This window comes from Triticum urartu, chromosome 5A (assembly GCF_056163025.1).
Source record: "Triticum urartu cultivar PI428250 chromosome 5A, HENAU_Tu73, whole genome shotgun sequence".
In the NCBI taxonomy this organism is placed as follows: Eukaryota; Viridiplantae; Streptophyta; class Magnoliopsida; order Poales; family Poaceae; genus Triticum; species Triticum urartu.
In genome coordinates, this window is record NC_141877.1 from 135,861,055 (window position 1) to 135,888,042 (window position 26,988).

A 26,988-nucleotide genomic window follows, 5' to 3' on the forward strand; every position below is an offset into this window, starting at 1 on the left:
CTCCATCTTTTAGCTATAGAACTTGTTGGAGACTTCATATCTCTCAACTCGGGTATTTGCTTGAAATATTAACTTCAACTCCTGGAACATCTCATATGGTCCATGACGTTCAAAACGTCTTTGAAGTCTCGATTCTAAGCCGTTTAAGCATGGTGCACTAAACTATCAAGTAGTCATCAAATTGAGCTAGCCAAACGTTCATAACGTCTGCATCTGCTCCTGCAATAGGTCTGTCACCTAGCGGTGCATTAAGGACATAATTCTTCTGTGCAGCAATGAGGATAATCCTCATATCACGGATCCAATCCGCATCATTGCTACTAACATTTTTCAACATAATTTTTCTCTAGGAACACAATAAACTGGGAGCAATATTGCGAGCTATTGATCTACAAAATAGATATGCTAATACTACCAGGACTAAGTTCATGATAAATTAAAGTTCAATTAATCATATTACTTAAGAACTCCCACTTAGAAAGACATCCCTCTAATCTTCCTGTGATCCAAATCAACTAAACCATAACCGATCATCACGTGAAATGGAGTAGTTTTCAATGGTGAACATCACTATGTTGATCATATCTACTGTATGATTCACGCTCGACCTTTCAGTCTCAGTGTTCCGAGGCCATATCTGCATATGCTAGGCTCGTCAAGTTTAACCTGAGTATTCTGCGTGTGCAAAACTAGCTTGCACCCGTTGTAGATGGACGTAGAGCTTATCACACCCGATCATCACGTGGTGTTTGGGCACGGCGAACTTTGGCAACGGTGCATACTCAGGGAGAACACTTTTATCTTGAAATTTAGTGAGAGATTATCTTATAATGCTACCGTCAATCAAAGCAAGATAAGATGCATAAAAGATAAACATCACATGCAATCAATATAAGTGATATGATATGGCCATCATCATCTTGTGCTTGTGATCTCCATCTCCGAAGCACCGTCATGATCACCATCGTCACCGGCGCGACACCTTGATCACCATCGTAGCATCGTTGTCGTCTCGCCAATCTTATGCTTCCACGACTATCGCTACCGCTTAGTGATAACGTAAAGCATTACAGCGCAATTGCATTGCATACAATAAAGCGACAACCATATGGCTCCTGCCAGTTGCCGATAACTCGGTTACAAAACATGATCATCTCATACAATAAAATGTAGCATCATGTCTTGACCATATCACATCACAACATGCCCTGCAAAAACAAGTTAGACGTCCTCTACTTTGTTGTTGCAAGTTTTACGTGGCTGCTACGGGCTTTAGAAAGAACCGTTCTTACCTACGCATCAAAACCACAACGATAGTTTGTCAAGTTGGTGTTGTTTTAACCTTCGCAAGGACCGGGCGTAGCCACACTCGGTTCAACTAAAGTTGGAGAAACTGACACCCGCCAGCCACCTGTGTGCAAAGCACGTCGGTAGAACCAGTCTCGCATAAGCGTACGCGTAATGTCGGTCCGGGCCGCTTCATCCAACAATACCGCCAAACCAAAGTATGACATGCTAGTAAGCAGTATGACTTATATCGCCCACAACTCACTTGTATTCTACTCGTGCATATAACATCAACGCATAAAACCTAGGCTCGGATGCCACTGTTGGGGAGGGTAGTAATTTCAAAAAATTTCCTACGCACACGCAAGATCATGGTGATGCATAGCAACGAAAGGGGAGAGTGTTGTCTACGTACCCTCATAGACCGGATGCGGAAGCGTTAGCACAACGCGGTTGATGTAGTCGTACGTCTTCACGGCCCGACCGATCAAGCACCGAAACTACGTCACCTCCGAGTTCTAGCACACGTTCAGCTCGATGACGATCCCCGGACTCCGATCCAGCAAAGTGTCGGGGATGAGTTTCGTCAGCACGACGGCATGGTGACGATCTTGATGTTTTACCGTCGCAGGGCTTCGCCTAAGCACCGCTACAATATTATCGAGGACTATGGTGGAGGGGGGCACCGCACACGGCTAAGAGATCAAAATCAATTGTTGTGTCTGTGGGGTGCCCCCTACCCCCGTATATAAAGGAGTGGAGGAGGGGGCCGGCCAAGGAGGGTGGCGCGCCCTAGGGGGGAGTCCAACTCCCACCGGGAGTAGGACTCCCCTTTTTCCTATTAGGAGTAGGAGAGGGAAGGAAGAGGAAGGAGGGAGGAAGGAAAGGGGGGCCGACCCCCCTCCCAATTCGGATTGGGCTTGGGGGGGCGCGCCCCTCCCTTGCTCCTTTCCCCTCCTTTCCACTAAGGCCCAATAAGGCCCATATACCTCCTGGGGGGTTCCGATAACCTCCCGGTGATCCGGTATTGTCCCAATCTCACCCGGAACCTTTGCGGTGTCCAAATATAGTCGTCCAATATATCGATCTTTATGTCTCGACCATTTCAAGACTCCTCGTCAAGTCCGTGATCACATCCGGGACTCCGAACAACCTTCGGTACATCAAAATATATAAACTCATAATGAAACTGTCATCGTAACGTTAAGCGTGCGGACCCTACGGGTTCGAGAACAATGTAGACATGACCGAGACACGTCTCCAGTCAATAACCAATAGCGGAACCTAGATTCTCATATTGGCTCCTACATATTCTACGAAGATCTTTATCGGTCAGACCGCATAACAACATACGTTTGTTCCTTTTGTCATCGCTATGTTACTTACCCGAGATTCGATCGTCGGTATCTCAATACCTAGTTCAATCTCATTACCGGCAAGTCTCTTTACTCGTTCTGTAATACATCATCTTGCAACTAACTTATTAGTTGCATTGCTTGCAAGGCTTAAGTGATGTGCATTACCGAGAGGGCCCAGAGATACCTCTCCAATAATCGGAGTGACAAATCCTAATCTCGAAATACGCCAACCCAACATGTACCTTTGGAGACACCTGTAGAGCACCTTTATAATCACCCAGTTACGTTGTGACATTTGGTAGCACACAAAGTGTTCCTCCGATAAACGGGAGTTGCATAATCTCATAGTCATAGGAACATGTATAAGTCATGAAGAAAGCAATAGCAACAAACTAAATGATCAAGTGCTAAGCTAACGGAATGGGTCAAGTCAATCACATCATTCTCCTAATGATGTGATCCCGTTAATCAAATGACAACTCATGTCTATGGTTAGGAAACATAACCATCTTTGATCAACGAGCTAGTCAAGTAGAGGCATACTAGTGACACTCTGTTTGTCTATGTATTCACACATGTATATGTTTCTGGTTAATACAATACTAGCATGAATAATAAACATTTATCATGATATAAGGAAATAAATAATAACTTTATTATTGCCTCTAGGGCATATTTCCTTCAAATTCTTCACCTCCGGACCATTTCGGAACTCCTCGTGACGTCCGAGATCTCATCCGGGACTCCGAACAACTTTCGTGTTACCGCATACTAATATCTCTACAACCCTAGCGTCACCGAACCTTAAGTGTGTAGACCCTACGGGTTCGGGAGACACGCAGACATGACCTAGACGACTCTCCGGCCAATAACCAATAGCGGGATCTGGATACCCATGTTGGCTCCCACATGCTCCTCGATGATCTCATCGGATGAACCACGATGTCGAGGATTCAATCAATCCCGTATACAATTCCCTTTGTCAATCGGTACATTACTCGCCCGAGACTCTATCGTCGGTATCCCAATACCTCGTTCAATCTCGTTACCGGCAAGTCACTTTACTCGTACCGTAATGCATGATCCCGTGATCAACCACTTGGTCACATTGAGCTCATTATGATGATGCATTACCGAGTGGGCCCAGAGATACCTCTCCGTCATACGGAGTGACAAATCCCAGTCTCGATTCGTGTCAACCCAACAGACACTTTCGGAGATACCCGTAGTGCACCTTTATAGTCACCAAGTTACGTTGTGACATTTGGCACACCCAAAGCACTCCTACGGTATCCGGGAGTTGCACAATCTCATGGTCTAAGGAAATGATACTTGACATTCGGAAAAGCTCTAGCAAACGAACCACACGATCTTTGAGCTATGCTTAGCATTGGGTCTTGCCCATCACATCATTCTCCTAATGATGTGATCCCGTTATCAATGACAACTAATGTCCATAGTCAGGAAACCATGACTATCTTTTGATCAACGAGCTAGTCAACTAGAGGCTCACTAGGGACGTGTTGTGGTCTATGTATTCACACATGTATTACGGTTTCCGGATAACACAGTTATAGCATGAACAATAGACAATTATCATGAACAAGGAAATATAATAATAACCATTTTATTATTGCCTCTAGGGCATATTTCCAACAGTAATATTCTCCTGCTTATGTAAACACCTCGGTGTACAATTCTGTCAAGCAAGACCTTGGTACTATTGTTGATGACATTCTGGTAGCCACCGATGAACGAGAACTTTGCCTAATGGTCCGCCTCGTTCAACGAGCAGGAAAATGGTTCTCTTCGTCCCTCGTCCTTGGTACCGACATAACAGATAGGCTACCCTCTGACATGTCTTTCTATCATGACCGTGCAAGATGTCAATGCCCTTCCTACTTTTAACCACATGGTGGGCCCATAACCCACAGTTCCACATGATCGAAACCTGACTCTCCTGTACACCCATGTTGCCAAAGTTATTCCTCGCGCTTGATTTCGTATGTAATTCATGGGTCATCTTCCTTGAAATCTACTTTGGTATCGGACGCAATACTTATTCTCGTTGCTTTGAACCCCCTTCACCTTCTGATTAGGCCATCCAACGATTGCCTGCCCATTGGAAACTTCTCATGGTACCTTCTTACTTTGCTCTCGATAATGTCTTAAGTTTCAAATCAAGAGTTACTTCCCGCCACCTTCCTTGATGTTATCTACCAGATAAGCAACACTGTAGCGACCCGCTCTCCCGGAATACCCCCTTATCCTTCATAAGTACGATGGAGTTCCTGAAGAAAGGAAGCCTACTTCATCATGATGACCCGAAACAGAGAACCGAAGACATCAACGAAAGGGATTAACTTCTACGAGAAGAGCAGCCAAGACCGATAAGATCTGTTAGAATATCGTAACCAGACATTCCCCCCTTGCTCTACCTCTTAAATCTCGAGACGAGATTTCTTGTAGTGGAGGAGAATTGTGACGCCCAGATAGTTAAGCTACAGTAACCATCTACTAATGATGCCATGTCACCATGATTACTGTTGTTAGTTTCACGATGATTCAAATCTCTTTCCGAATTCAAATTCAAAATCTAGTCAAACGGTAAAAGTTTTGAAAAAGTCAAATCTAAAATGTTCAAAGTGTAGCAAATAAATCATAGATGATTATGGTGGTGGATCCAAATTAACATACAATGTTTAAATGCACTAGATAATAGGAAGAGACGCTGAAACAATTATTTAAACGTCTCTTAAATAATTAAATTATTAAAAACTACTTTTTATAACTACAAGAATAATTGTGGCAGTGGTATAATTACTATTAGTAATTTAGGTGCTAACTATATGTTTACAAAACTAAAACAATTAGGGAAATAAAATTAAAACAGAAAAGAAAAAAAAGAAAAGAAAAGAAAAGAAAAACTCCCCGGCTCCCCATGGGCCTCGGCCCATCCCACCCAACCGGCCTACTTGGCCTAACCGGCCCTCTCCCTGGCCTATACCCCTGGCCAACCCAGACCGAACCCTAACCGCTAACCCACTCCTCCCGATCCCCCCACTCTCCTTGGCGCCTCCCCCCTTGATCTGGATCGGGATCGCCCCGATCCCGCGCCGCCCCGCGACCTCGACGACGACGCCCGTCGCCGGCGCTGCCCTGCTGCCATCGCCACCCCGTCCTCGTCCTCCTCCTCACCGGACCGCCTTGAGCCCGGAGCCGCTCTCGACCCCGTTGCCTGTCGCCGCCGCCGGAGCGCCTCCGGCTCGGCCACCCGTCGTCGACGCACGCCGCCCCGCCGATGCGCCCTACGCCGTTGCCGACCACCACCACGTCACCGGAGCACCACCACCGTGACTCCGACTCGCCGGACCCCGTCGTCGCCGCCGTGCTTCCTCACCTCCTCCCCGGGTCGTTGCCGCCCCGACCTCATCACCGCCGTCGTCGGACTGCCTCCCCGTCTCCGACGCCGTCGTCCCCGACCTCCGTCGAGCCCGCTGCCCTTGACCCTGCGAACCCCGGTGAGGCCCCGGGCCTTGCCCCCTCTTATCGCACCCCCTGCCCATTCGGACACCGCGGCCGGGCGGCGCCCTAGCCGCGCTCGTGCGCGTCCTCACGCCGGCCTGCGCCCTCCCGGCCTCGCCCGTTCGCAGCCACGGCCGCGCCTCCGCCTGGCCACGCCCAGCCCTGGCCTCGCCTTACCACACTCCGGCGCCGCCTCGTGATGCCGCCGGCGCCACCCCTCGCATCCGCTCGTCGTGGCCCCGGCTGGCCGCGCCAGTTTGCCGCGACGTCTTAATTAATTCTATATTAGTTTAAACTAATCATTTTAGTTAACTACTTAAGCCTAACTAATTAACCTAAACCCTGATTAACCTAAACAGTGTATGACATGTGGGTCCCACTGGACACACACATCAGTTTGACCAGTCAGCACCTCTGTTGACTGCTGACGACGTCAGCATGCACTATTCTGGATAATGTTGAATTAAAATAATTAAATAAATCCTAAAAATGATTTAAATCTTTTTAAATTAATAGAAAATAAAACGTAGCTCAGATGAAAATACTTTCTACATGTAAGTTGCTCAGAACGACAAGACGAATATGGATACGCAGCCCGTTCGTCCGCCACACATCCCTAACCTATCGAACTCGCAACTTTCTCCCTCCAGTTCACCGGTCCGAAAACGCAAAACACCGGGGATACTTTCCCGGATGTTTTCCCCCTTTGCCGGTATCACCTCCTACTGCGTTAGGTCACCCCTAGCACCGCGTATCACCATGTTATGCTTTGTGTTGCTTTGATTGCTCTGTTATTTATTATGTTCCCCCTCTGTTACTTCTTTCTGATAGACCCCGAGACCGCTACCGGTACCCCTGTGATCGACTACATCGACAACGAACCCTTCTCTTGCCAGAGCAACCAGGCAAGCCCCCCCTCTTGATCACCGGATATCGCCTACTCTTCTCCCTACTGCTTGCATTAGAGTAGTGTAGCTTGTTACTGCTTTCCGTTAATCCTATTCTGATGCATAGCCTGTCATTGTTGCTACAACTGTTGAATCCTTACCTGCAATCCTAAATGCTTAGTATAGGATGCTAGTTTACCATTAGTGGCCCTACATTCTTGTCCGTCTGCCATGCTATACTATCAGGCCGTGATCACTCGGGAGGTGGTCACGGGTATATACTTATACATAATATATGATACTTGTGGTGACAAAAGACGGGTCGGCTCGAGGAGTACCCGCGGTTGATTCATGAATTGGGGGCTGGAAGGACATACTTTCCCGACAGCCCTCTGTGTGGATCTTTGTGGCGAATCAACAGGGCAGGTTGAGATCACCTAGGAAAGAGGTGGGCCTGGTCCTGGTCGGCTTTCGCGGTTATTTCAAGATAACACGTTTAACGAGATCTTGGTATTTGATCTGAGTCTGGCCACTAACCTATACGCACTAACCAACTACGCGGGAATAGTTATGGGCACTCGACGTCGTGGTATCAGCCGAAGCCTTCGTGATGTCAGCGACTGAGCGGCACGTGCCGGGTTGGACTGGAACGCCTGCTCTTGTATAAGGGAGGCTAGGTCTGCTCACCGGCCGCCCTCGCAACATGCACGTGTGCAATGGGCGATGGGCCCAGGCCCCTGCGCCATAGGATTTAGACCGGCGTGCTGACCTCTCTGTTGTGCCTAGGTAGGGATGCGACGTGTTGATCTTCCGAGGTCGGGCATGACCCAGGAAAGTGTGTCCGGACAAAGGGGATCGAGCGTGTTGGGAAATGTGGTGCACCCCTGCAGGGAAGTTAATCTATTCGAATAGCCGTGATCTTCGGTAACAGGACGACTTGGAGTTGTACCTTGACCTTATGACAACTAGAACCGGATACTTAATAAAACACACCCTTTCAAGTGCCAGATACAACCCAGTGATCGCGCTCTAACAGGGCGACAAGGAGAGGATCGCCGAGTAGGAATATGCTATGCGATGCTACTTGGTGAACTTCCCATCTACTCTCTTCTTCTGCTGCAAGATGGAGGTTACCAGAAGCGTAGTCTTTGATAGGACTAGCTATCCCCCTCTTATTCCAGCATTCTGCAGTTCAGTCCACATATGATACCCCTTTTCCATTTGGTACCAATGCATACATATGTAGTGTAGTTCCTTGCTTGCGAGTACTTTGGATGAGTACTCACGGTTGCCTTGCTCCCCCTTTTCCCCCTTCCTATACCCGATTGCTGCGACCAGACGATGGAGCCCAGGAGCTAGACGCCACCGTCGATGACGACTACTACTACTCGGGAGGTGCCTACTACTACGTGCAGCCCGCTGACGACGACCAGGAGTAGTTTAGGAGGATCCCAGGCAGGAGGCCTGCGCCTCTTTCGATCTATATCCCAGTTTGTGCTAGCCTTCTTAAGGCAAACTTGTTTAACTTATGTCTGTACTCATATATTGTTGCTTCCGCTGACTCGTCTATGATCGAGCTCTTGTATTCGAGCCCTCGAGGCCCTTGGCTTGTAATATGATGCTTGTATGACTTATTTTATTTATAGAGCTGTGTTGTGATATCTTCCCGTGAGTCCCTGATCTTGATCGTACATGTTTGCGTATATGATTAGTGTACGGTCAAATCGGGGGCGTCACACACTTAGTCCCAACAGATTTGATAGGCAGTAGCTAACAACTAGGGATGTCAATCGGGTCTCGTTTAATCTCGTTTTAACCCACTATGTGATCTAGCAGTTTAAAAAATTGTTTTTCTTTCTAGAAAAATTAACTACGGAGCTAGGTAAAACTAACTAAACGGGACTTGCGGACACCATTTATTTGCCATTTACATCCCTACTAACAACCCACTACAACTTATATAGGTTTCATGGGTATAAGTGGGATCCCACTTACAATACATGGTGTGCGTGCTCTATTAGCTGTCAGGTGTGCCTACTCTACTACCTCTCTTTATCAACTGAATCCATGGCGCTCAACAATGATGCGAAGCCTCGCACTTCCAATGCAGGCAACACCAATGGCTCTGGTGACGATCAAGATGCCGTATACAACAAGGACAAGGCGGCATTGGCGATGGATGCGGTAACGACGGAGGTGGACCCGAACGTCACCTCGTCGACGGTCATTCGAGAAGGGCTGGACCTGGTAGTGGTGATGGACGTGAGGGACAGCACGCGGGGCGACAAGATGCATAGCATGAAGAGGGCGATGCAATTCGTGATAGTGAAGTTCACCCCGGTCGACCCTTCTATGCTATTTCCTTTTTCCACTCCGCCACCAGGCACTGCCTGCTATGCTCCGTCACGAAGCTCGCCTAGGCCAACATCTAGTCCGGCTTGGACACCACTCTGGTCACGCTGCCGCCAAAGTTCGCACATCCAACATCTTCCTCATGTCCGATGGCCAGCAGAACACCGGCGATTCCAAGCAAGCCGATCCCGGCAAGGTCCTGCTCAGTGACATCGCCAGGAAGTCCCCCGGTGGGATGTCTAGCTCTGTGCGTGACGGCGACAATGGAGTGCGCCCTTCTCGTAACTCCTCGGTAGGCTCCTCACTCACGGTGGTGGCATAGAAAGTGCAGATGACGCTGATGTCCAAGATTGATGCCCCCCCCCTCCCCCCAACCAACCTAGATGCCATGATTGTGCTCGTCCTCTTGCCATGGGGGCTCGCGTGTGGCGTGGACATTTTTAATGTTTAGAAAGGTATAAATGGTAATAATGGGTCGGCTAAATGAGACAACCCAATTAAATTTTTGTGTTCAATGCGAACACGCTAAAGTAGTTTAAGTGGGATGGGCTGATTAGTCCCACTTAATCCCACTTCCATATGTGCAATCCGTCTTGCATATAAAAATGGAGAGAGTATGAGATTAAAAATATTAAATTTAGGAACTGTGGAGATGCTGTAAATAAAGCAGTATCGTGAGACGTCGCCTATCCTGGTAACTTTGCTCACCGGCACGAGATTAGCGCAGTCGCGCTTCAGCGAGCTCGTCCTGAAGCCGCACAGCAGCCATCGCTCCGGCGCAGGCCGCCGACCTGACCTCCTCCACCACCTCCAACCTCCCTGCCTCGCGCGTGCTCCCTCTCACTAACATATCACCAGCGAGCTACTTGGACAATGTCCTTCACCCCGTCGCGCCCAAGGTGTTCGGCTCAATGACGCGCCGGGCAGCGGCCTCGCTTAACAAGTCGCTCACTGGGTTCCTCGCGCACGAAGATCCGGAGAAGCTCCTGTCGCTCTTCGCAGCCAAGGTCAGGCAGTGCAGGGGCCTTGGCTCTGTTGATTTCGCGTGCGCCTTGCGCGAGTGCAGGGGCAGCGGCAAGCGCTGGCCGCTCGTTCCGGAGATCCACGCGAAGGCGATCACATGTGGGCTCGGGGGAGACCGGATCGCTGGCAACCTGCTGATTGATTTGTACGCGAAGAAAGGGCTTGTGCAGCGCGCGAGGCGTGTGTTTGAGCAGCTATCTTCCAGGGACAATGTTTCTTGGGTTGCAATGTTGTCAGGGTATGCACAGAATGGTCTTGGACAAGAAGCTGTTGGGCTATACCACCAGATGCATCGCTCCGGTGTTGTTCCCACGCCTTACGTTCTGTCTAGTGTACTCAGTGCTTGCACTAAAGCTGCGCTTTTTGAGCAAGGGCGGTTCGTTCATGTCCAAGTTTACAAGCAAGGGTTGTGCTCTGAAACTGTTGTGGGGAATGCGCTTATTGCACTGTACTTGCGGTTCGGATCTTTTAGCCTGGCGGAAAGAGTATTTTCTGAGATGCCGTACTGCGATAGAGTAACGTTCAATACACTGATCTCGCGACATGCTCAGTGTGGAAATGGTGAGAGTGCTTTGGAGATATTTGAGGAGATGCGCTTGTCAGGCTGGACGCCTGATTGTGTAACCATTGCTAGTCTCCTTGCAGCTTGTGCCTCTATTGGGGATCTGAATAAGGGCAAGCAGCTCCATTCTTATCTGCTAAAAGCAGGCATGTCTCCGGATTACATAATTGAAGGTTCGCTTCTTGATCTCTATGTGAAATGTGGTGATATTGTGGAAGCCCTCGAGATCTTCAAATCGGGTGATAGGACAAATGTAGTGCTATGGAATTTGATGCTTGTTGCATATGGGCAGATTAGTGATCTAGCAAAATCTTTTGACCTCTTTTATCAAATGGTAGCTGCAGGGGTACGCCCTAACCAATTCACATACCCATGCTTGTTAAGGACTTGCACTTACGCTGGAGAAATTAACCTTGGAGAGCAGATTCATTCACTAAGCATAAAGACTGGCTTTGAGTCCGATATGTATGTCAGTGGTGTACTGATAGATATGTATTCTAAATACGGGTGGCTTGATAAAGCTCGAAGAATTCTTGAAATACTTGAAGCAAAAGATGTGGTCTCCTGGACATCGATGATTGCTGGATACGTGCAACATGACTTTTGCAAAGAGGCCCTTGAAACATTCAAAGATATGCAGCTATTTGGAATTTGGCCTGATAACATAGGGCTAGCAAGTGCTATAAGTGCTTGTGCTGGAATTAAAGCGATCCGTCAGGGTCTGCAGATTCATTCTCGGGTTTATGTGTCTGGTTATTCAGCAGATGTCTCCATTTGGAATGCGCTGGTAAACCTTTATGCACGATGTGGAAGAAGCAAAGAAGCTCTCTCTTTATTTGAGGCAGTTGAACATAAAGACAAGATAACATGGAATGGACTGGTATCTGGTTTTGCACAGAGTGGTCTATATGAAGAGGCCCTTGAGGTATTTATTAAGATGTATCAAGCAGGTGTCAAGTATAACGTGTTCACCTTTGTATCCTCTATTAGTGCATCAGCTAACCTTGCAGATATAAAACAAGGAAAGCAAATACATGCTACAGTTACTAAAACAGGTTACACCTCTGAAACTGAAGTTGCCAATGCGTTGATTTCACTGTATGGGAAATGTGGCAGCATTGAAGATGCCAAGGTGCAGTTCTTTGAAATGTCTGAAAGGAACGACGTGTCATGGAATACTATTATTACAAGTTGCTCACAACATGGACGTGGCCTAGAGGCTTTGGATCTATTTGATCAAATGAAGCAAGAAGGTCTAAAACCAAATGATGTGACCTTCATAGGCGTTTTAGCTGCTTGCAGTCATGTGGGTCTGGTAGAGGAGGGTCTTGGTTACTTTGAATCCATGTCTAGTGAGCATGGAATCCATCCAAGGCCTGATCATTATGCTTGTGTTGTAGACATTCTTGGACGAGCTGGGCAACTTGACCGGGCAAGGAAATTTGTTGAGGAAATGCCTGTATCTGCTAATGCAATGGTTTGGAGAACCCTTCTCGGTGCTTGTAGAGTGCACAAAAACATCGAAATTGGGGAGCTTGCAGCCAAGTATCTACTGGAGTTAGAACCTCATGATTCAGCATCATATGTCCTCCTTTCAAATGCATATGCTGTTACTGGGAAATGGGCTTACAGGGATCACGTCAGAAAGATGATGAAAGACAGAGGAGTCAGAAAAGAGCCCGGCCGTAGCTGGATTGAAGTAAAGAACGTGGTTCATGCTTTCTTTGTTGGTGATCGGTTGCACCCATTGGCTCATCAGATTTACAAATATTTGGCTGACGTAGATGACAGGTTAGCCAAAATAGGGTACAGACAAGGGAACTATTTTCTTTTCCAAGAAAAAGAGAAAGAACAAAAGGACCCCACTGCTTTTGTCCATAGCGAGAAGTTAGCTGTGGCCTTTGGATTGATGAGTTTGCCTCCTTCTATGCCCCTTAGAGTCATTAAGAATCTCCGTGTCTGCAACGATTGCCACACTTGGATGAAGTTTACCTCTGAAGTCATGGGAAGAGAAATTGTATTGCGAGATGTGTACAGATTTCACCATTTTAACAATGGCAATTGTTCATGTGGAGGCTTCTGGTGAAATGTGTTGAAGTTAAGTTCTTGAAGTGCTCCTCCTGAAGTCCCCTATGTTTCCATTTGTGATCATCAAGGTGTTACTTCAATCTATTCATGTGTGGGATACACCTCTTTGTTGGCCTGTCATCCAGATATCTAAATTTGGAAGCCAGCACAATCAATACCACAAAACAGGTAACATAAATACATAATAATACATATAATTATGGATCAGGTATTCTTGTCTATAACATGCTTTTTATTTTCACCTTTGTGGCCATCATGCCGTTTCAGGGATCTATAACCTTTTTTTTAAAGGTCCACTTTTCAACCCTCAACTATTGCAGAAGTTCATATTTCAACCCTGAACTTTAAACTCCCCACTTGGTTTGTGCGTGAAGCAACAGTACAAGTCCCATCTCACCGTTGATTTCCCAGGGCAATATGGACTATCTACATTCTGTCAAAAACTGATGGGCCCTCTCCTTGCCCATATGCTACCAGCCGACGACGCTGCCTTCACGTTCTCGTCCTCCCCAAGTCCATCAATGTCCCCGTCGCTGCGCTCGTTTGTCCAGCTTGATCTAATTCATGACTTTATCCATGATGACGCCCCCTATTAGCTGCTGCGGTTGAAATGCAACATATATAACTGACGACAACCACGGCGCCGCCATCGCAGTAGCAGCTGTTTCCGTTGCGGGACTCGGCCCAACCACAAAGACTGCAGAGCACCTGCAGTATGTGGAAGCCAGCTGGAGATGTACATCCGATAGAAGGTGACCAACTGACGGAAAGGCTTCCAGCACAGCCCTATCTTGATAATCTTCGTAGCTGAGAAAATTCTTTCAACTGATACCCGCAGGTTTCTCCCGCCCCATCACGCTGTCGCCACCGCATCGACTCCGCTCGGACGCCCGACCATGACGAGCTTCATATCTTTCTCCTCGTGTTTGCCATCGGCAGCCGAATGAGCTATTCCGACGAGCCTCCCCACCGCACTATACGCCAGACCAGTTTGTTCCCCGCCGCATCGATGAGTCTGACTGGCCCAAAGCCTCAAACACTCGCCGAATTGGACCTCAGGCCTCCTTGCTGGGCTGCCAGCCCGTCTGGCCGGATACTCCTGCCTCCACCGGAAAAGCTGGCAACTGGCATCGATGTGGAGAAGTTGGCATCTACTCCCTCCGTTCCTAAATATTTGTCTTTCTAGACATTTCAAATGACTACTACATATGGATGTATGTAGACATATTTTAGAGTGTAAATTCACTCATTTTGCTCCGTATGTAGTCACTTGTTGAAATGCCTAGAAAGACAAGTATTTAGGAACGGAGGGAGTAGGAGTTGAGGAAGTCAGGTGAGTTCCCAATGGGGCCTTTGTTCTTAGCTCGCCATTTGAAGAAGTCTTGAGTTAGCTAATTTTCCATTTGACCACGAAGTCAATTTTCTGTGTGAGTTGTGCATATCTTGTTTAAAATATGAATATCATGGATGAATCCATGAGCTCATGGATGAATAGGAGTGGCAGATGCAGCTTAAATCTGGAATTAGCAATTTTGAACAAAATTCTGAAAGAATTTCAAGGTCACACACAAGAAGATTGTGTAAACCAAGAACACATATTAAGAATGGCGTGCTGATAGAATGGCCAGTAAGGCGAATGTTCATACAAAAACATTTGTAAACTGTATGAGTTCCTTACTCAAGAAATCTCCAGTAACATGACAAGTGAAGACAACTTTTGAGCCGAGTACCTCCTAGAAGATGAACCATAGCCTATACACTTGACCTTCTAGCTGCTACCACAGATTTCTTCAGGAAAGTACTCTCCATCGAAGCCACATTTTCACTTTGCAACTTCAGCTACGACACATGCACATTTATAGAAAACAAATTGCGAATATGATTCTGCCCACAACAGGCAGGGAATGATACATATAATCTCTCCCTTTTTTGAGGATCAACTAATCCACAATAGGTACTACGAACAACACAAGTAGCTGGTAGCTAGCAGTGTGTAAATGTTTAAATGTGCATAGTACTACTCGATGAGCTGACTTCCATTGACACGGAAGGTGCTGGTATAATTCCCGATTGATGTTCCATCTTATTTTTGTCCAGAAGTTCTCGTGCTTTACTCACTAGGGAAGCGAGAGTGCCAAATTCCTTCATTGCAAGACGATCAGCACTAGCAAAAATCATGAAACCCTCAAGTGCTGACATATTATCTGAAGCATTAGACAGAGATAGTATCAAGCTGTCAAACCTGTCCTGTCCAGATTTTTTTTGACGTACCAGCCTCCATGCTGCATCATTGATATTACCATCTTGCTGATAATCTTCATTATCATCAGGCAATTGGCTGTGGGCTCACGGTTTATTTCAACCATCTCCCTGAGCTTCCCAACAAAGCTAAATGCGGCATCTTCTGAGACAATTGCCTTAACCGGCGGAGTTAAATCATGACCTTTGTCACTGATCAATCTATCAAATATTGCCGCACAAAGAGATAATAAAGCTGCGTGCAATTTCCTGTCCACAGATTCCTCATCCTTTTCCTGAAGAGAGGAAATGATTTCGTCCGGACCATTGTCTTGTGATGAAACACAACTGTCATGGCCATCTTCTAAGTCAGCTCCTGGTGGCTGATACTTGTCTTTATCTGTTTCATTTCTTGCTTGTACTTCCTTCCTTGTTGATCCATGAGGAAGTATTTGAATGAGAACCTGCAATGGCAAGAGCATGTTTAATTTGACCAGGGTACTGTTAGGAATAGCAACTTATCATTATCAGGAGGCAAAACGCCATCATATATACATGTACAGGGGAGGCCAAAGGCCAGAATGCAAAAGGCCAAAAGCCAACATAAATATAACTCTAACACCCCCCCGCAAACTCATGGTGGATCCACAACACTGAGTTTGGAGAGATAAAATCCATGTTGCGCTCTAGTCTGGGCCTTCGTGAAGAAGTCCGCCAGCTGTAACTTGGAAGGCACATACTGAAGAGCGATAACATGGTCCTGCACACCAGCGCGCACAAAGAAAGCATCAACACCAATATGCTTGGTAAGCTCATGCTTCACTGGGTCCCGCGCAATACTGATAGCACCTGTACTGTCTGACAAGAGTGTAGTAGGTGCAGTAACAGTAACACCAAAGTCCTCGAGTAACCAGCGTAACCAAGTCACCTCTGCTGTGAGAAGAGCCATAGCTCGCAACTCAGCCTCTGCACTCGAACGGGAAACTGCAGTCTGTTTCTTCGTCTTCCAGGCAATGAGAGAACCACCAAGAAAGACACAGTAAGCAGAAAGTGAACGGTGATCCGAAGGATCACTAGCCCAGGTAGCATCTGAATAGGCCTGGAGCTGTAACGAGCTGGAACGAGGAAAGAAGAGACGGTGAGAGATCGTGCCACGAAGATATCGTAGAACACGAAGAAGGTGACTATAGTGAACCGAAGTGGGAGAAGAAACAAACTGACTCAGGATATGGACAGGATAGGAGATATCCGGACGAGTGACAGCGAGATAGACAAGACTCCCAACAAGATGACGATAACGAGTCGGATCGGACAAGGGCTCACCATCAGTAGCATGAAGGTGAACATTAAGCTCCATAGGAGTCTCAACAGTGCGCTCATCACTAAGAGCCGCACGAGCAAGAAGATCCTGGATATACTTTTCTTGGGAAATAAAAAAGCCATCAGAGGTGGAGGAAATCTCAATCCCAAGAAAGTAACAAAGTGGACCAAGATCAGACATAGAAAATTGCTCACTGAGACGGGCCTTGACAAAGGTAATGTACTCAAGATCATCGCCGGTGATGATCATGTCATCAACATATAGAAGAAGAAGAGTGCGACCATGAGCAGAAAGGTGAACAAACAGTGCTGGATCATGGACACTGGGTGAAAAACCAGCTGCAGTGACAACCGAGGCAAAACGCTCAAACCAGGCACGCGGGGCTTGCTTAAGGCCATAGAGAGAGCGACGAAGACGACAGACCATGCCATCAGGAACTGAATACCCAGGTGGTGGCTGCATATAAACTTCCTCACGCAACTCACCATTAAGAAAAGCATTCTTAACGTCAAGCTGAGACACGGACCAGTGGCGAACAGAGGCCACGGCGAGAAGTGTGCGAACAGTGGTCATATGGGCCACAGGAGCAAAGGTCTCATCGTAATCACGACCATGCTCCTGCTGAAAGCCACGAGCCACAAGACGAGCTTTATAACGCTCAAGAGAACCATCAGAGCGAGTCTTAATCTTATAGACCCACTTACAAGTGATGGGGCGAACACGAGGAGGAAGAGAAACTAGATCCCATGTGCCGGTGCGTTCAAGAGCAGCAATCTCCTCTGCCATGGCAAACTGCCATTCAGGATGAACAATAGCATCTCGATAAGAAGCCGGCTCTACAACGGTCGAAAGACCATAGCGAGAAGGAGAATATCGATCAGGAGGTGGACAAGGCCGAGAACGAAGACCATAAGTCGGCTGAGAGGAGGAAGACGACACATCAGAAGTAGAGGGCACATCAGTAGACTCATCCATAACACGTTGACGACGAGTATAATGGAAAGGAAAGGATGGGAGAGGTGGAATCACTGGAGGTGGAGACGGGGAATGTATCGGTGATGAAGGTGGAGAAGAGGAAGGTATCGGTGATGAAGGTGGTGATTCATGCGATGAGGGAGGAGAAGAAACCATAGGAGAGGACGGTGTCGAATCTGCAATAGTGGGATGAGGAGTAGGAATACTGGAAACAAAGGGAGGTGTATCCGGAAAGGTAAGAAAAGAGATGTCCTCCGTGGAAAAGGCCGAGGAGGATGGCCAAGGGTAGTAGGGACGAGACTCATCAAAGGTGACATCCCGGGAAATACGCATCCGGCGACTGGCAGGATCCCAACACCGATAGCCCTTATGCTCATCACTGTATCCGAGAAAGACACACTCAACAGATTGAGCGGTCAGTTTGGTGCGTTCACGAGGGGCAAGCAAAACATAGCAAACACAACCAAACAAGCGAAGCGCCGAATAATCAGGAGAACGACCAGAAAGACGCTCAAGAGGAATACCACCCTGTAGAGCAGCAGATGGCTGAATGTTGATGAGATAGGTGGAAGTGGTAACAGCCTCAGCCCAGAAGTGAGGCGGAAGAGAGGCAGCGATCATCATCGCACGTGCCGTCTCAAGAAGGTGACGATGCTTGCGCTCAGCCACACCATTCTGAGCATGAGCACCAGGACAAGAGAACTGAGCAAGAGTACCCTGCTCAGCAAGGAATCCTCGCAGAGCATGGGAGATATACTCACCAGCTGAATCTGCACGGAAAACGCGAATAGGAGTAGAAAACTGGGTATGAACCATGGCAGCAAATTTTTTGTATATAGATAAGACCTCACTACGGGAAGACATGAAATAGATCCATGTGTACCGAGAAAAATCATCTATAAAGATAATATAGTAACGATGACCCCCTTTAGAAGTGAAGGGAGCCGGACCCCAAACATCAGAGTGAACAAGATCAAAAGGGCGCTCGGACACTGACTCACTATGAGGATAAGGTAGCTGAATCTGCTTGCCAAGCCTACAACCTAGACAATCCAACGAAGCATTACCGGAGACAGACCCCAGAACACCGCGATGAACCAAAGAGGAGAGACGAGAACCACATAAATGGCCAAGACGATGATGCCACTGTTGAAAAGAGCTGGTAGATGCAGTAACAGGGGCTGTGAGACTAGCGGCGGTGGCAGCGGAGGGAAGACGAAGCCAGTCAAGCTCCCAGAGACCATCAGAGCGTCGAGGGCCAGCACCAAGCAGAGCGCCCGTGTGACGATCCTGAACAGAACACGAATCAAAGTCGAGAATGACCCTACAACTAGAATCTACAATCTGACCACCAGATATGAGCTGCATGGTAAGTCGAGGAACATGAGCTACAGAGGGAACATGAAATGAAGAAGTGCTAAGAGTGCCTCGACTTGCTACAGGGAGGGGAGTGCCATCAGCCGTAAGAACGCGAACAGGAGACTCGACAGGTCGAACAGAGGTCAAAGTGGAAGAATCATACGTCATATGAAAAGACGCTCCAGTATCAAGAATCCATGGGGATGTACCTGAATGGGTAGAAGGTGGTTTCTCATTGCCAGAAGAGTCAGTCACAGAATCTGCAGAAACTGTTGGTGAAGAATCCCAAGCATCAAGCAGGCAACGTAGTTGTGCAATCTCACGTGCAGACAGCGACAGGGCAGAGGTTGAGGTAGAAACACTTGTCGACGATGAGCAGTCGCCACCCCCCATGAAAGCCGCATGTAAAGTCGACCGAGAGTAGCGAGTCGACCCAGAGCCGCATGTGGAAACCACCGGGGGAGTCGACACAGAGCGATCACCGCCGCGCACGAAAGCCGCGGGAGGAGTCGACGTGGGGCGACAATCACCAGGTGCGGAAGTCATGGAAAGAGTCGATGAAGAACGACCATCACCATGCAGAGAAGCGGCCAGAGGAGGCGGTGCAGCTGCCGAAGGAGCCGATGTAGAGCGGCCAGCAGCACAAGTGGATGTCGCAAAAGGTGCTGATGTAGAGCGACAAACACCACCTCCAAGCGGGCAAGCACCAAGCACCGAGGAAAAGCGCATGTGCGAGATGGGATCAATATAAGGAACACCGTCAATAAACACCGGGCAGCGAGGGGGAGGCGTACCCGACGAAAGCATTGTATCTCTCTTTTTCTTTTTTTTCTTTTTTTTTCACAACGACAGAACTTCAGGGCGTCAAGCCAGGGAGCCGAACGAAGCCCACCAGCAGCCCAAAGCAGAACGGAAGCAGGGAGCACGCACACAGGCAGGTGGATCGATTCACGACCCTGCAGTCAACGCACACGAGTGTGAGATGGGTAACCGGCTCGGGAGAGCAGCAGGCGGCAATGGCGGCTGGCGCTCGACCAGATCGCGCGCGGGGCAAGAAGAAGGATGGACGGCGTCGGCCAGGCCGGGCGGGCGGCGGCGCCGCACCAGGAGGGCGGGCGGCGGCGACGGCGCACCAGACGGGCGGGCCGCGGTGGCGGCACACCAAACGAAAGAGCGGGCGGCGAGATCAGAGACGAAGTGGAGCAAGCCGGCTGCTGGAGCAGTTGTTTCGATCCGGATCAGCCAGAGCGGCCCGATCGTGAGGAGCCTAGTCCTTTGGATATGCAATAGTTGGAGACGGAGTGGATCAAGCCTTGCAGATCGAGCGCCAGCCAAGTCCCGATCGGCAGCGGACTAAAAGCAGCCTGAACAACGGGGAGAAGGCAGCAGCGCTGGCCGGAAAAACAGCGGCGCGGCGTGGGATTAGATGGTAGCACGAGTTGCGCGTGCGAGAAAAAAGAACCTAAGCTCTAATACCATGTTAGGAATAGCAACTTATCATTATCAGGAGGCAAAACGCCATCATATATACATGTACAGGGGAGGCCAAAGGCCAGAATGCAAAAGGCCAAAAGCCAACATAAATATAACTCTAACAGGTACAAAGCTATTTAGATGAGAAGAAACGGTAATAATTCAAGTGAGAGAACAAGAAAACAAAATAAAGTTCACCTTTGGCGTGACATCTTTCATGGCTTTCATGAGTTCCTTGAAACAATCTTCATTCTCTTTGTAATGCATACAAAGATGTTTCAGGGTTTCAGCTGCAGTTATTCTGTATGTGTTGTGGTCAGCCTTAAAGAGCATCCTACTTAGATCATCGACAACACCACCATTTTCCTTCAAGAAGATGGTAGCATATTTTTCGCTTAGCATCACCAGTGCTTCCCCTGCCAATTTTCTGATGGAGCTATCTTGGGTTTCAGAATCAGAAGTGAAGATGCGAGCCATTGTCTCGATGAATTTTCCTCGGCTTTTGGTGCCCACTCCTGGAGCTGCATCCATGGGTAGTTTTGTGAGAATTTTGATGACTAGTATGTATAACTTGTGTTTACGACAGATTTTACAGTGCAGAATCCGCTCCATGCTACTGATCACTTCCGTGTTTCCGTGGATTTGGTTACGGAGATTCTCGCCGGTGCTTCCGGGAGAAGTCACGATGCGGCACATGACTTGCAGTGATGCTGCAGCTACACCAAACCATTCGTCATGATCAATGAGGTGGAGCATATCAGAGCTTATGGGGGCCATGACCTTGAAGAGAAGGCTCTGGTCTTCGCATATGAGACAGCAGTTATGTTTGTCAGCAGCGAGGCTGTCAAGGATAACAAGGCCTTGCTTCATGAGCGACTTGAATTCACCGGAAGGGGCACTGTCATCGTCAGGCTGTCGCTGAGAGGTTTCGAGCAGTGAAGATATACACAGTATGCCTTGTGGAAACCGCTTCAAATGGATCTCTCCAGCAAGCTTCACCGCTATCCTGGCAGCGAGCTCCATGATCTCCTTGTCTTGTCGGCTTCTTGAATCGAGCGCCTGCAGCAGTTTCTCAACTATCTGGCTGCAGGATGCCGACCCAATGAGCTGTGCAATCATCGAGTGCTGCTCCTTGAGAGCTGACTGTGCCAAGAGTGCGTCCAAAATCCTTACCCCGGAGAGGTAGCTGCCAGATGATTCAGACTTCATCAAATCCACAGCGTACGTGACCAGGTTCCTTTCCTTTACAAATGATGGGTCCTTGGCGCACCCATTTCTGGTCTGACACAGGTACTCCTTCACCGATTTCCGAACGGATCCTTCTTTGTCCAGCTTGTATTCTTCGACCACTTTACTGACTAGCCCATCTCCTGCAGAATATGAGAAGAACCTGTAGCAGAAGAGCACACCCTGGAACAGAGCCAGTGAGTAAAAGACATTCAGAGCAGGCTGCAGGTTTGCACGTCCATCCACCTCGCCGTAATCGCGCCGTATCAGGCGCCACAGAGATATCCCGCCGGTGATCACCAACCCACACAAGTAAAGCGCTGCTAAAGGGCACAGTATAACTGCGAACACCAGCTGCTGAATGAACAATATGGTAATCGCTACCAATAGGCGTGCCATGGAGGGATCCTTGTTATCGGCATTTCTCCTTTTCCTGATGTGCCATCGCCTGTCGATCACCGTGGCATATATAACACGCAGGAAGCCGAAGTACGATCTCCTGATATACTTTAACTTCTTGTTCAGAGATACATCGAAGACCCTGCAGGTCAGAGTTCCCAGTTAGACCACGTGTTATGGCGCTGCTAGAAGGAGGGGGCGAGAGGGCTGGCCGGGGACCTTTTGCCCACGGCCAGGCAAGATGGAAGGGATTTCCTTCTTAATTCTTGCTTGATTAGATTGATACATCTTCTTTCTTTATATAGAGAGGTTTACTTGACCCCTAAGCAAGGCTTACTTGACCCCTAAGCAAGCGACCCTTATCTCTAATTAACCTTAAGACTAACGGGCTATACTGCCAGCCCAGGTCCATTACGTACTCTAACGCTACACCCCACCTGGATATGCAGCTTGTCCTCGAGCTGCAGCCTAACCAACTTATAACCATGACTCGACGCAACACAAACCTAACACTTAAAAACAAGCCTTTTACATCTCGGCTTGTTTTATTACTCTCAACCTGAAATGGACTAAGACGCTTTATTTTGGACCCCTTAACAAAAAGTGGACACCATCCGCACGTCGGACGTGCACGTGTACAGCCACCTGGATCCCATGGACACCACCTAGACAAAAGGAGTGCATGTGTATGGCCACCTGGAAGTGGCCGCAAGAGCGACCAGCAGAGGCGCCCTCGCGGCGGCCGGCGGAATGCAGTGGTGCTACGCGGTGCGCTCCTGTCGGTGACACCCTGCCTTCTCCCCGCCGGGCGGCTGTTGGTCTGCACCGCACAGAGAAGAGTGGAGGGCTTGCGATGGAGAATGATGAGGAGGGGTGCGCCCCCCAACCGCCGATGTCACAGACTTTGATGTCGCTGCCCGCGGGGAAAACAGAATGCCCAAGATCCCCGACGTAGCGGACGAGATCGAGGTCCTTTGCGCAGCGAAGGGCAGCTGGGAGGAGCGGCAGCTGCAGACCATGGATCTCCCGCACACGCCGACGTGCTAGGAGGCCGCGCGCAGCAGCCTGCAGCCTCACTGCCGCCGACACGTGGCGGGTAGTGATCCAAGCCAGAAGCGGTGACGGCGACGGCGGGAACTTGATCTGCTGGATGGGGACGCCCTGGGGAAGCGGTAATGGCTACGGCGGAAACTTGATCTGGTGGATCGGGACTCCCGCTGACGCGGTCGATGCGGGGCCGGAGCCGACCGGCGGTGGCTGCTGCAGCGGAGCACCGGGCGTGGCGGAGGCCGCCAGGAGCGGCGGCTGCCACGGTAGCCAGGGCGGGGCGGTGGTGGCGGTGGATGGCAGCTGCAGTGGCCCGACGAACGCGGCGGTGACGCCCTGGGGCAGCGACAGCGGCTGCTGTGGCGGAGCGCCGGACGCGGCGGCTGCCACTGCAGCCAGGGCGCGGCGATGGATGGCAGCTACAGCGGCCCAGCGAGCGCGGCGGAGGCCGCCTGGTGCAGCGGCTGCCACGGCAGCCACGGCGGCGCAGCCGGGTGCGGCCCGTAGGACCCGGCCAAGAACAGGCGGATCTCCTGGACCGCCTGGGTTAGGTCCCGCAGCGCCCCGGACACCTCCTCCGGGGTGAGGACGGTGGGGGCGGGCGCAACGGAGGATCTCGGCAGCGGAAGAGACGGGTTGGGCCGCGGTGAAGACATGATCGAACCGAAGCTAACTGATACCAAATTGTTATGGTGTTGCTAGGAGGGTGCGAGAGGGCCGGCCGGGGACCTTTTGCCCACGGCCGGGCAAGATGGAAGGGATTTCCTTCTTAATTCTTACTTGATTAGATTGATACATCTCTTCTCTTTATATAGAGAGGTTTACTTGACTCCTAAGTAAGGCTTACTTGACCCCTAAGTAAGCGATCCTTATCTCTAATTTTTTTTTGAGAATGACGAGCCCCAAAGCTATACAGTAGAGTGATTACAATCAAACAACCTGTCACATCCCTAGCTTCTGGTTTTGCACTAGGCTAGCTTGTGTGTGTGCATCATGTTTAAATTTTATTTAAAAGTTAAATTGGGGGTGATAAAGCCCTAGCACTTTGAAATCCAAATAGGTCCAGCTTAAATAAATTTCATTCAAGAACCCAAAATGCTCTTATTTGATGTTTGTTATTTTTGACAATGGTTTTGATCCATACCAAAAATAATGAGCATTTTTAAGGAACAAGTTGGGCATTGAATTTAAGTCATAAAATATTTGAATTGGGGCATTTAATTGCTATTAATATTATTAAATGCTCCAACAATTCTGGAAATAGCTAAGGGCCTCTGAGTTAATTCAGTTATTGCCCATAATTAATTTCAGGATCTATAGAAATGATTTGATGTTTTTACCAAATCAAAAACAAATTGCAAAAATAGAAAACAGAAACCAAAATAGGAAGAAAACAGAGAAGGAGAAAACCTACCTGGCCTTACCTGTAGTCGGCCCAGCTGCACTGGCCAGCCCACCAGGGGCAGAGCCGTCTTCAACCTCTGCCTACTGGCAGAGGCATGTCCGCGCGCGCCGTAGCTCGCCACCTCCTGCTTGCGGCTGTCCGCCTGGACCTGGCTACGAACGACACACGACCCCCTCGACCCCCCTCACTTTCCCCGTGCCTCTCTTCCTCCTCCGTCTCTCTCCCACGCTCCTCCCCGGACACGCCAGAGACCACCGACGAGCACCACCGCGGCCACCGCCGTTCCCTTGCCCCGTGGCTGTGACCTCTAGCTCCGCCTCGATGCTGTGAAGCTCCAAGCCGACGAACGCGCCGCGGATGCCCTGCAGCGTCGTCACCACCGCCATCTTCCTCGTCTGCTCCGACGAACGCCGTTGCTCGATTCGCCTCGCCCAGAGCGTCCCCGAGCCCGCCGAGCTTGTCTACATGACCGCTGTGAGCTCGCCGTCTTTTCCCCCTCGTTATCTTCGTTGTTGCGACCTTAGCGTCCGTAACCACCGTGGCCGAGCTTCCCCTGCCGCCGGCCATGTCACCGTCGTCGTTGCAACCACTACAGCTCGAGCCTGAGAGCGTCACCGTGCTCAGCATGTCTGCAGGAGCACGAAGCACCCCACTGCTCGCCCCGCCGTGCACCACAACGCTGATTTCCAGCTTGACCGAACCACGGCCGCCGCAAACCTCGTCGCCGGCGTTGATTCCGGCGACCCCCGCGCCCACCTCCGCCTCCTCTTGATGCGGGCGAGCAAGGGCTATGCCCTGGTGCCCTCAGCGCGCTAACCCGGCGCCTCTAGCGCAAATCCGACGCGCCCCGCCGTGTTCTGTGGTCGCCGCCGGTTGAACTCTGGCGAGCCGACGTGGCCGCATGATTAGCGCTAATCACCGCCAGCTAACCCTCCCCAGAGCCACTGACTACTAGGCCCCACGGCCTAATTAACACTGCTTAGCTCCTGTTTAGACTAAACTAACCCCACGGGCCCCACAGGTCAGTTTGACCTGGCCACGTCACCGTTGACCAGACCCACCTGTCTGTGACACTAAGTGTCTCAGGGTCACTGACCAGTGGGTCCCACTGGTCAGGTTTGACCTGGACCCGTCCTGTTGACTGGATGATGTCATAGTGACGCAGTGATGAGGTCATAAATGCTTTTCTGGATTTTAAATAAATCAGAAATGATTTGTTTAATTCAAAAAATATCCGAAACTTTGAAAAATCATAGAAATTCAGCCATAACTCCAAATAAGATAAATTATATATGAAAAATGATCAGAAAAATCTAATCTATCCATCTGTACTATTTTCATGCATGTTTGAACAACTTAAAGTTGCTGTATAAGACAATTTGAATTAATGGCATTTGAAATGTCTTACATGGAGTTTGAATTTGAACATTGGGTTCAAACCAACTTCATTTAAACCGTTGCTACCTACATTAGCTCAACTCACATCATATTGCCATGTCATGATCATGCATCATATTGTTGCATTGCATTGATTGTATTCTTTCTGTGTTTGCCGGTGATTGTCCCCCCCCCTTGATAGGCGTGGTTCCGACGATTGATCGATGACACCGATGAAGAACTATATTATCTTCGGAAGTGCCAGGCAAGCAAAACCCCTTTGTTCATTCCGATACAATCCCACTCTCTCGCTCCTGCTCTCTTTTACTGCATTTGGACAACAACGATTCAACTGTTATATGCTGTGATAGTTGAACCCCTTTCCTTTGCATGACCTGTCATTGCCACAGTAAATAGATGAAACCCACTAGCATGAGTAGGAGTTGTTTGAGCCCTGGTGTGCCTACTCATTCATGCTTGTTTGTCATGCCTGCTATTGCTTAGAGTTGAGTCAGGTCTGATTCATCGGGAATGAATTGGAATAGTGATGAACATGTCCTACTGTGTGTGAGCTAAGTGTGTGAACATGATTTGGTAAAGGTAGCGGTGTGAGGCCATGTAGGAGTACATGGTGGGTTGTCTCATTGCAGCCGTCCTCAGGAACTGAGTTCTGTGTTTGTGATCCATGAACAGTTACTACCACACATTGGGTTCCGGTAACTCGACCCCTTTCGACTTATTAATCAACTTGATCTCTGTCCAGGAGTTGCAACTAGTTTCTGGTGTTTGTAGGTAGTGTTAGTAGTCTACCAAGTGGCACCCGGTACAGGTGGGCTTGGGACAGACTAGGCACAGTGGCCCGGTGTACCAAGTGGCACCCGGATGGTGGGCTTGGGAACCCTGTACACATCGTTTGGGGCCGTGAGCGACACCCCGGACGGATCTCCTTGCGGATGGAACCCGAATAGGCGATAAACCTGGACTAGAGACTTGTTGGTTAGTCAGGTCGTGGCCGACTCCCTCGCCCGGCTCTGCTTGAAGGTTGCCGAGGTACATGACGTGTACACGGCGATAAGTGGCGAGAG

At 49.1% G+C, this 26,988-nt stretch overlaps 3 protein-coding genes across 3 annotated transcripts; 1 reads left to right on the forward strand and 2 right to left on the reverse strand.

Moving 5' to 3' along the window:
- The first annotated feature begins 10,072 nt into the window (after positions 1-10,072).
- On the forward strand, positions 10,073-13,166 carry LOC125532302 (Pentatricopeptide repeat (PPR) superfamily protein). The gene has a single exon (XM_048696423.1). The coding sequence runs from the start codon at positions 10,321-10,323 to the stop codon at positions 13,078-13,080; it is 2,760 nt and encodes a 919-aa protein (XP_048552380.1). The 5' UTR covers positions 10,073-10,320; the 3' UTR covers positions 13,081-13,166.
- Positions 13,167-15,163: 1,997 nt separating this feature from the next.
- LOC125508172 (uncharacterized) lies at positions 15,164-24,912 on the reverse strand. The gene is made up of 5 exons (XM_048672779.2): positions 24,715-24,912; positions 23,323-23,790; positions 22,714-23,235; positions 20,647-22,236; positions 15,164-15,784 (listed from the first exon to the last, which is right to left on the reverse strand). The coding sequence occupies exons 1-5, from the start codon at positions 24,910-24,912 to the stop codon at positions 15,311-15,313; spliced, it is 3,252 nt and encodes a 1,083-aa protein (XP_048528736.2). The 3' UTR covers positions 15,164-15,310.
- LOC147970596 (uncharacterized) lies at positions 18,660-19,812 on the reverse strand (the record flags this gene model as incomplete). The annotated part of the gene is made up of 2 exons (XM_087522400.1): positions 18,660-18,906; positions 19,139-19,812. Coding segments are annotated over 2 exons (921 nt in total), but the record flags the coding sequence as incomplete, so codon positions are not given.
- Positions 24,913-26,988: the final 2,076 nt, after the last annotated feature.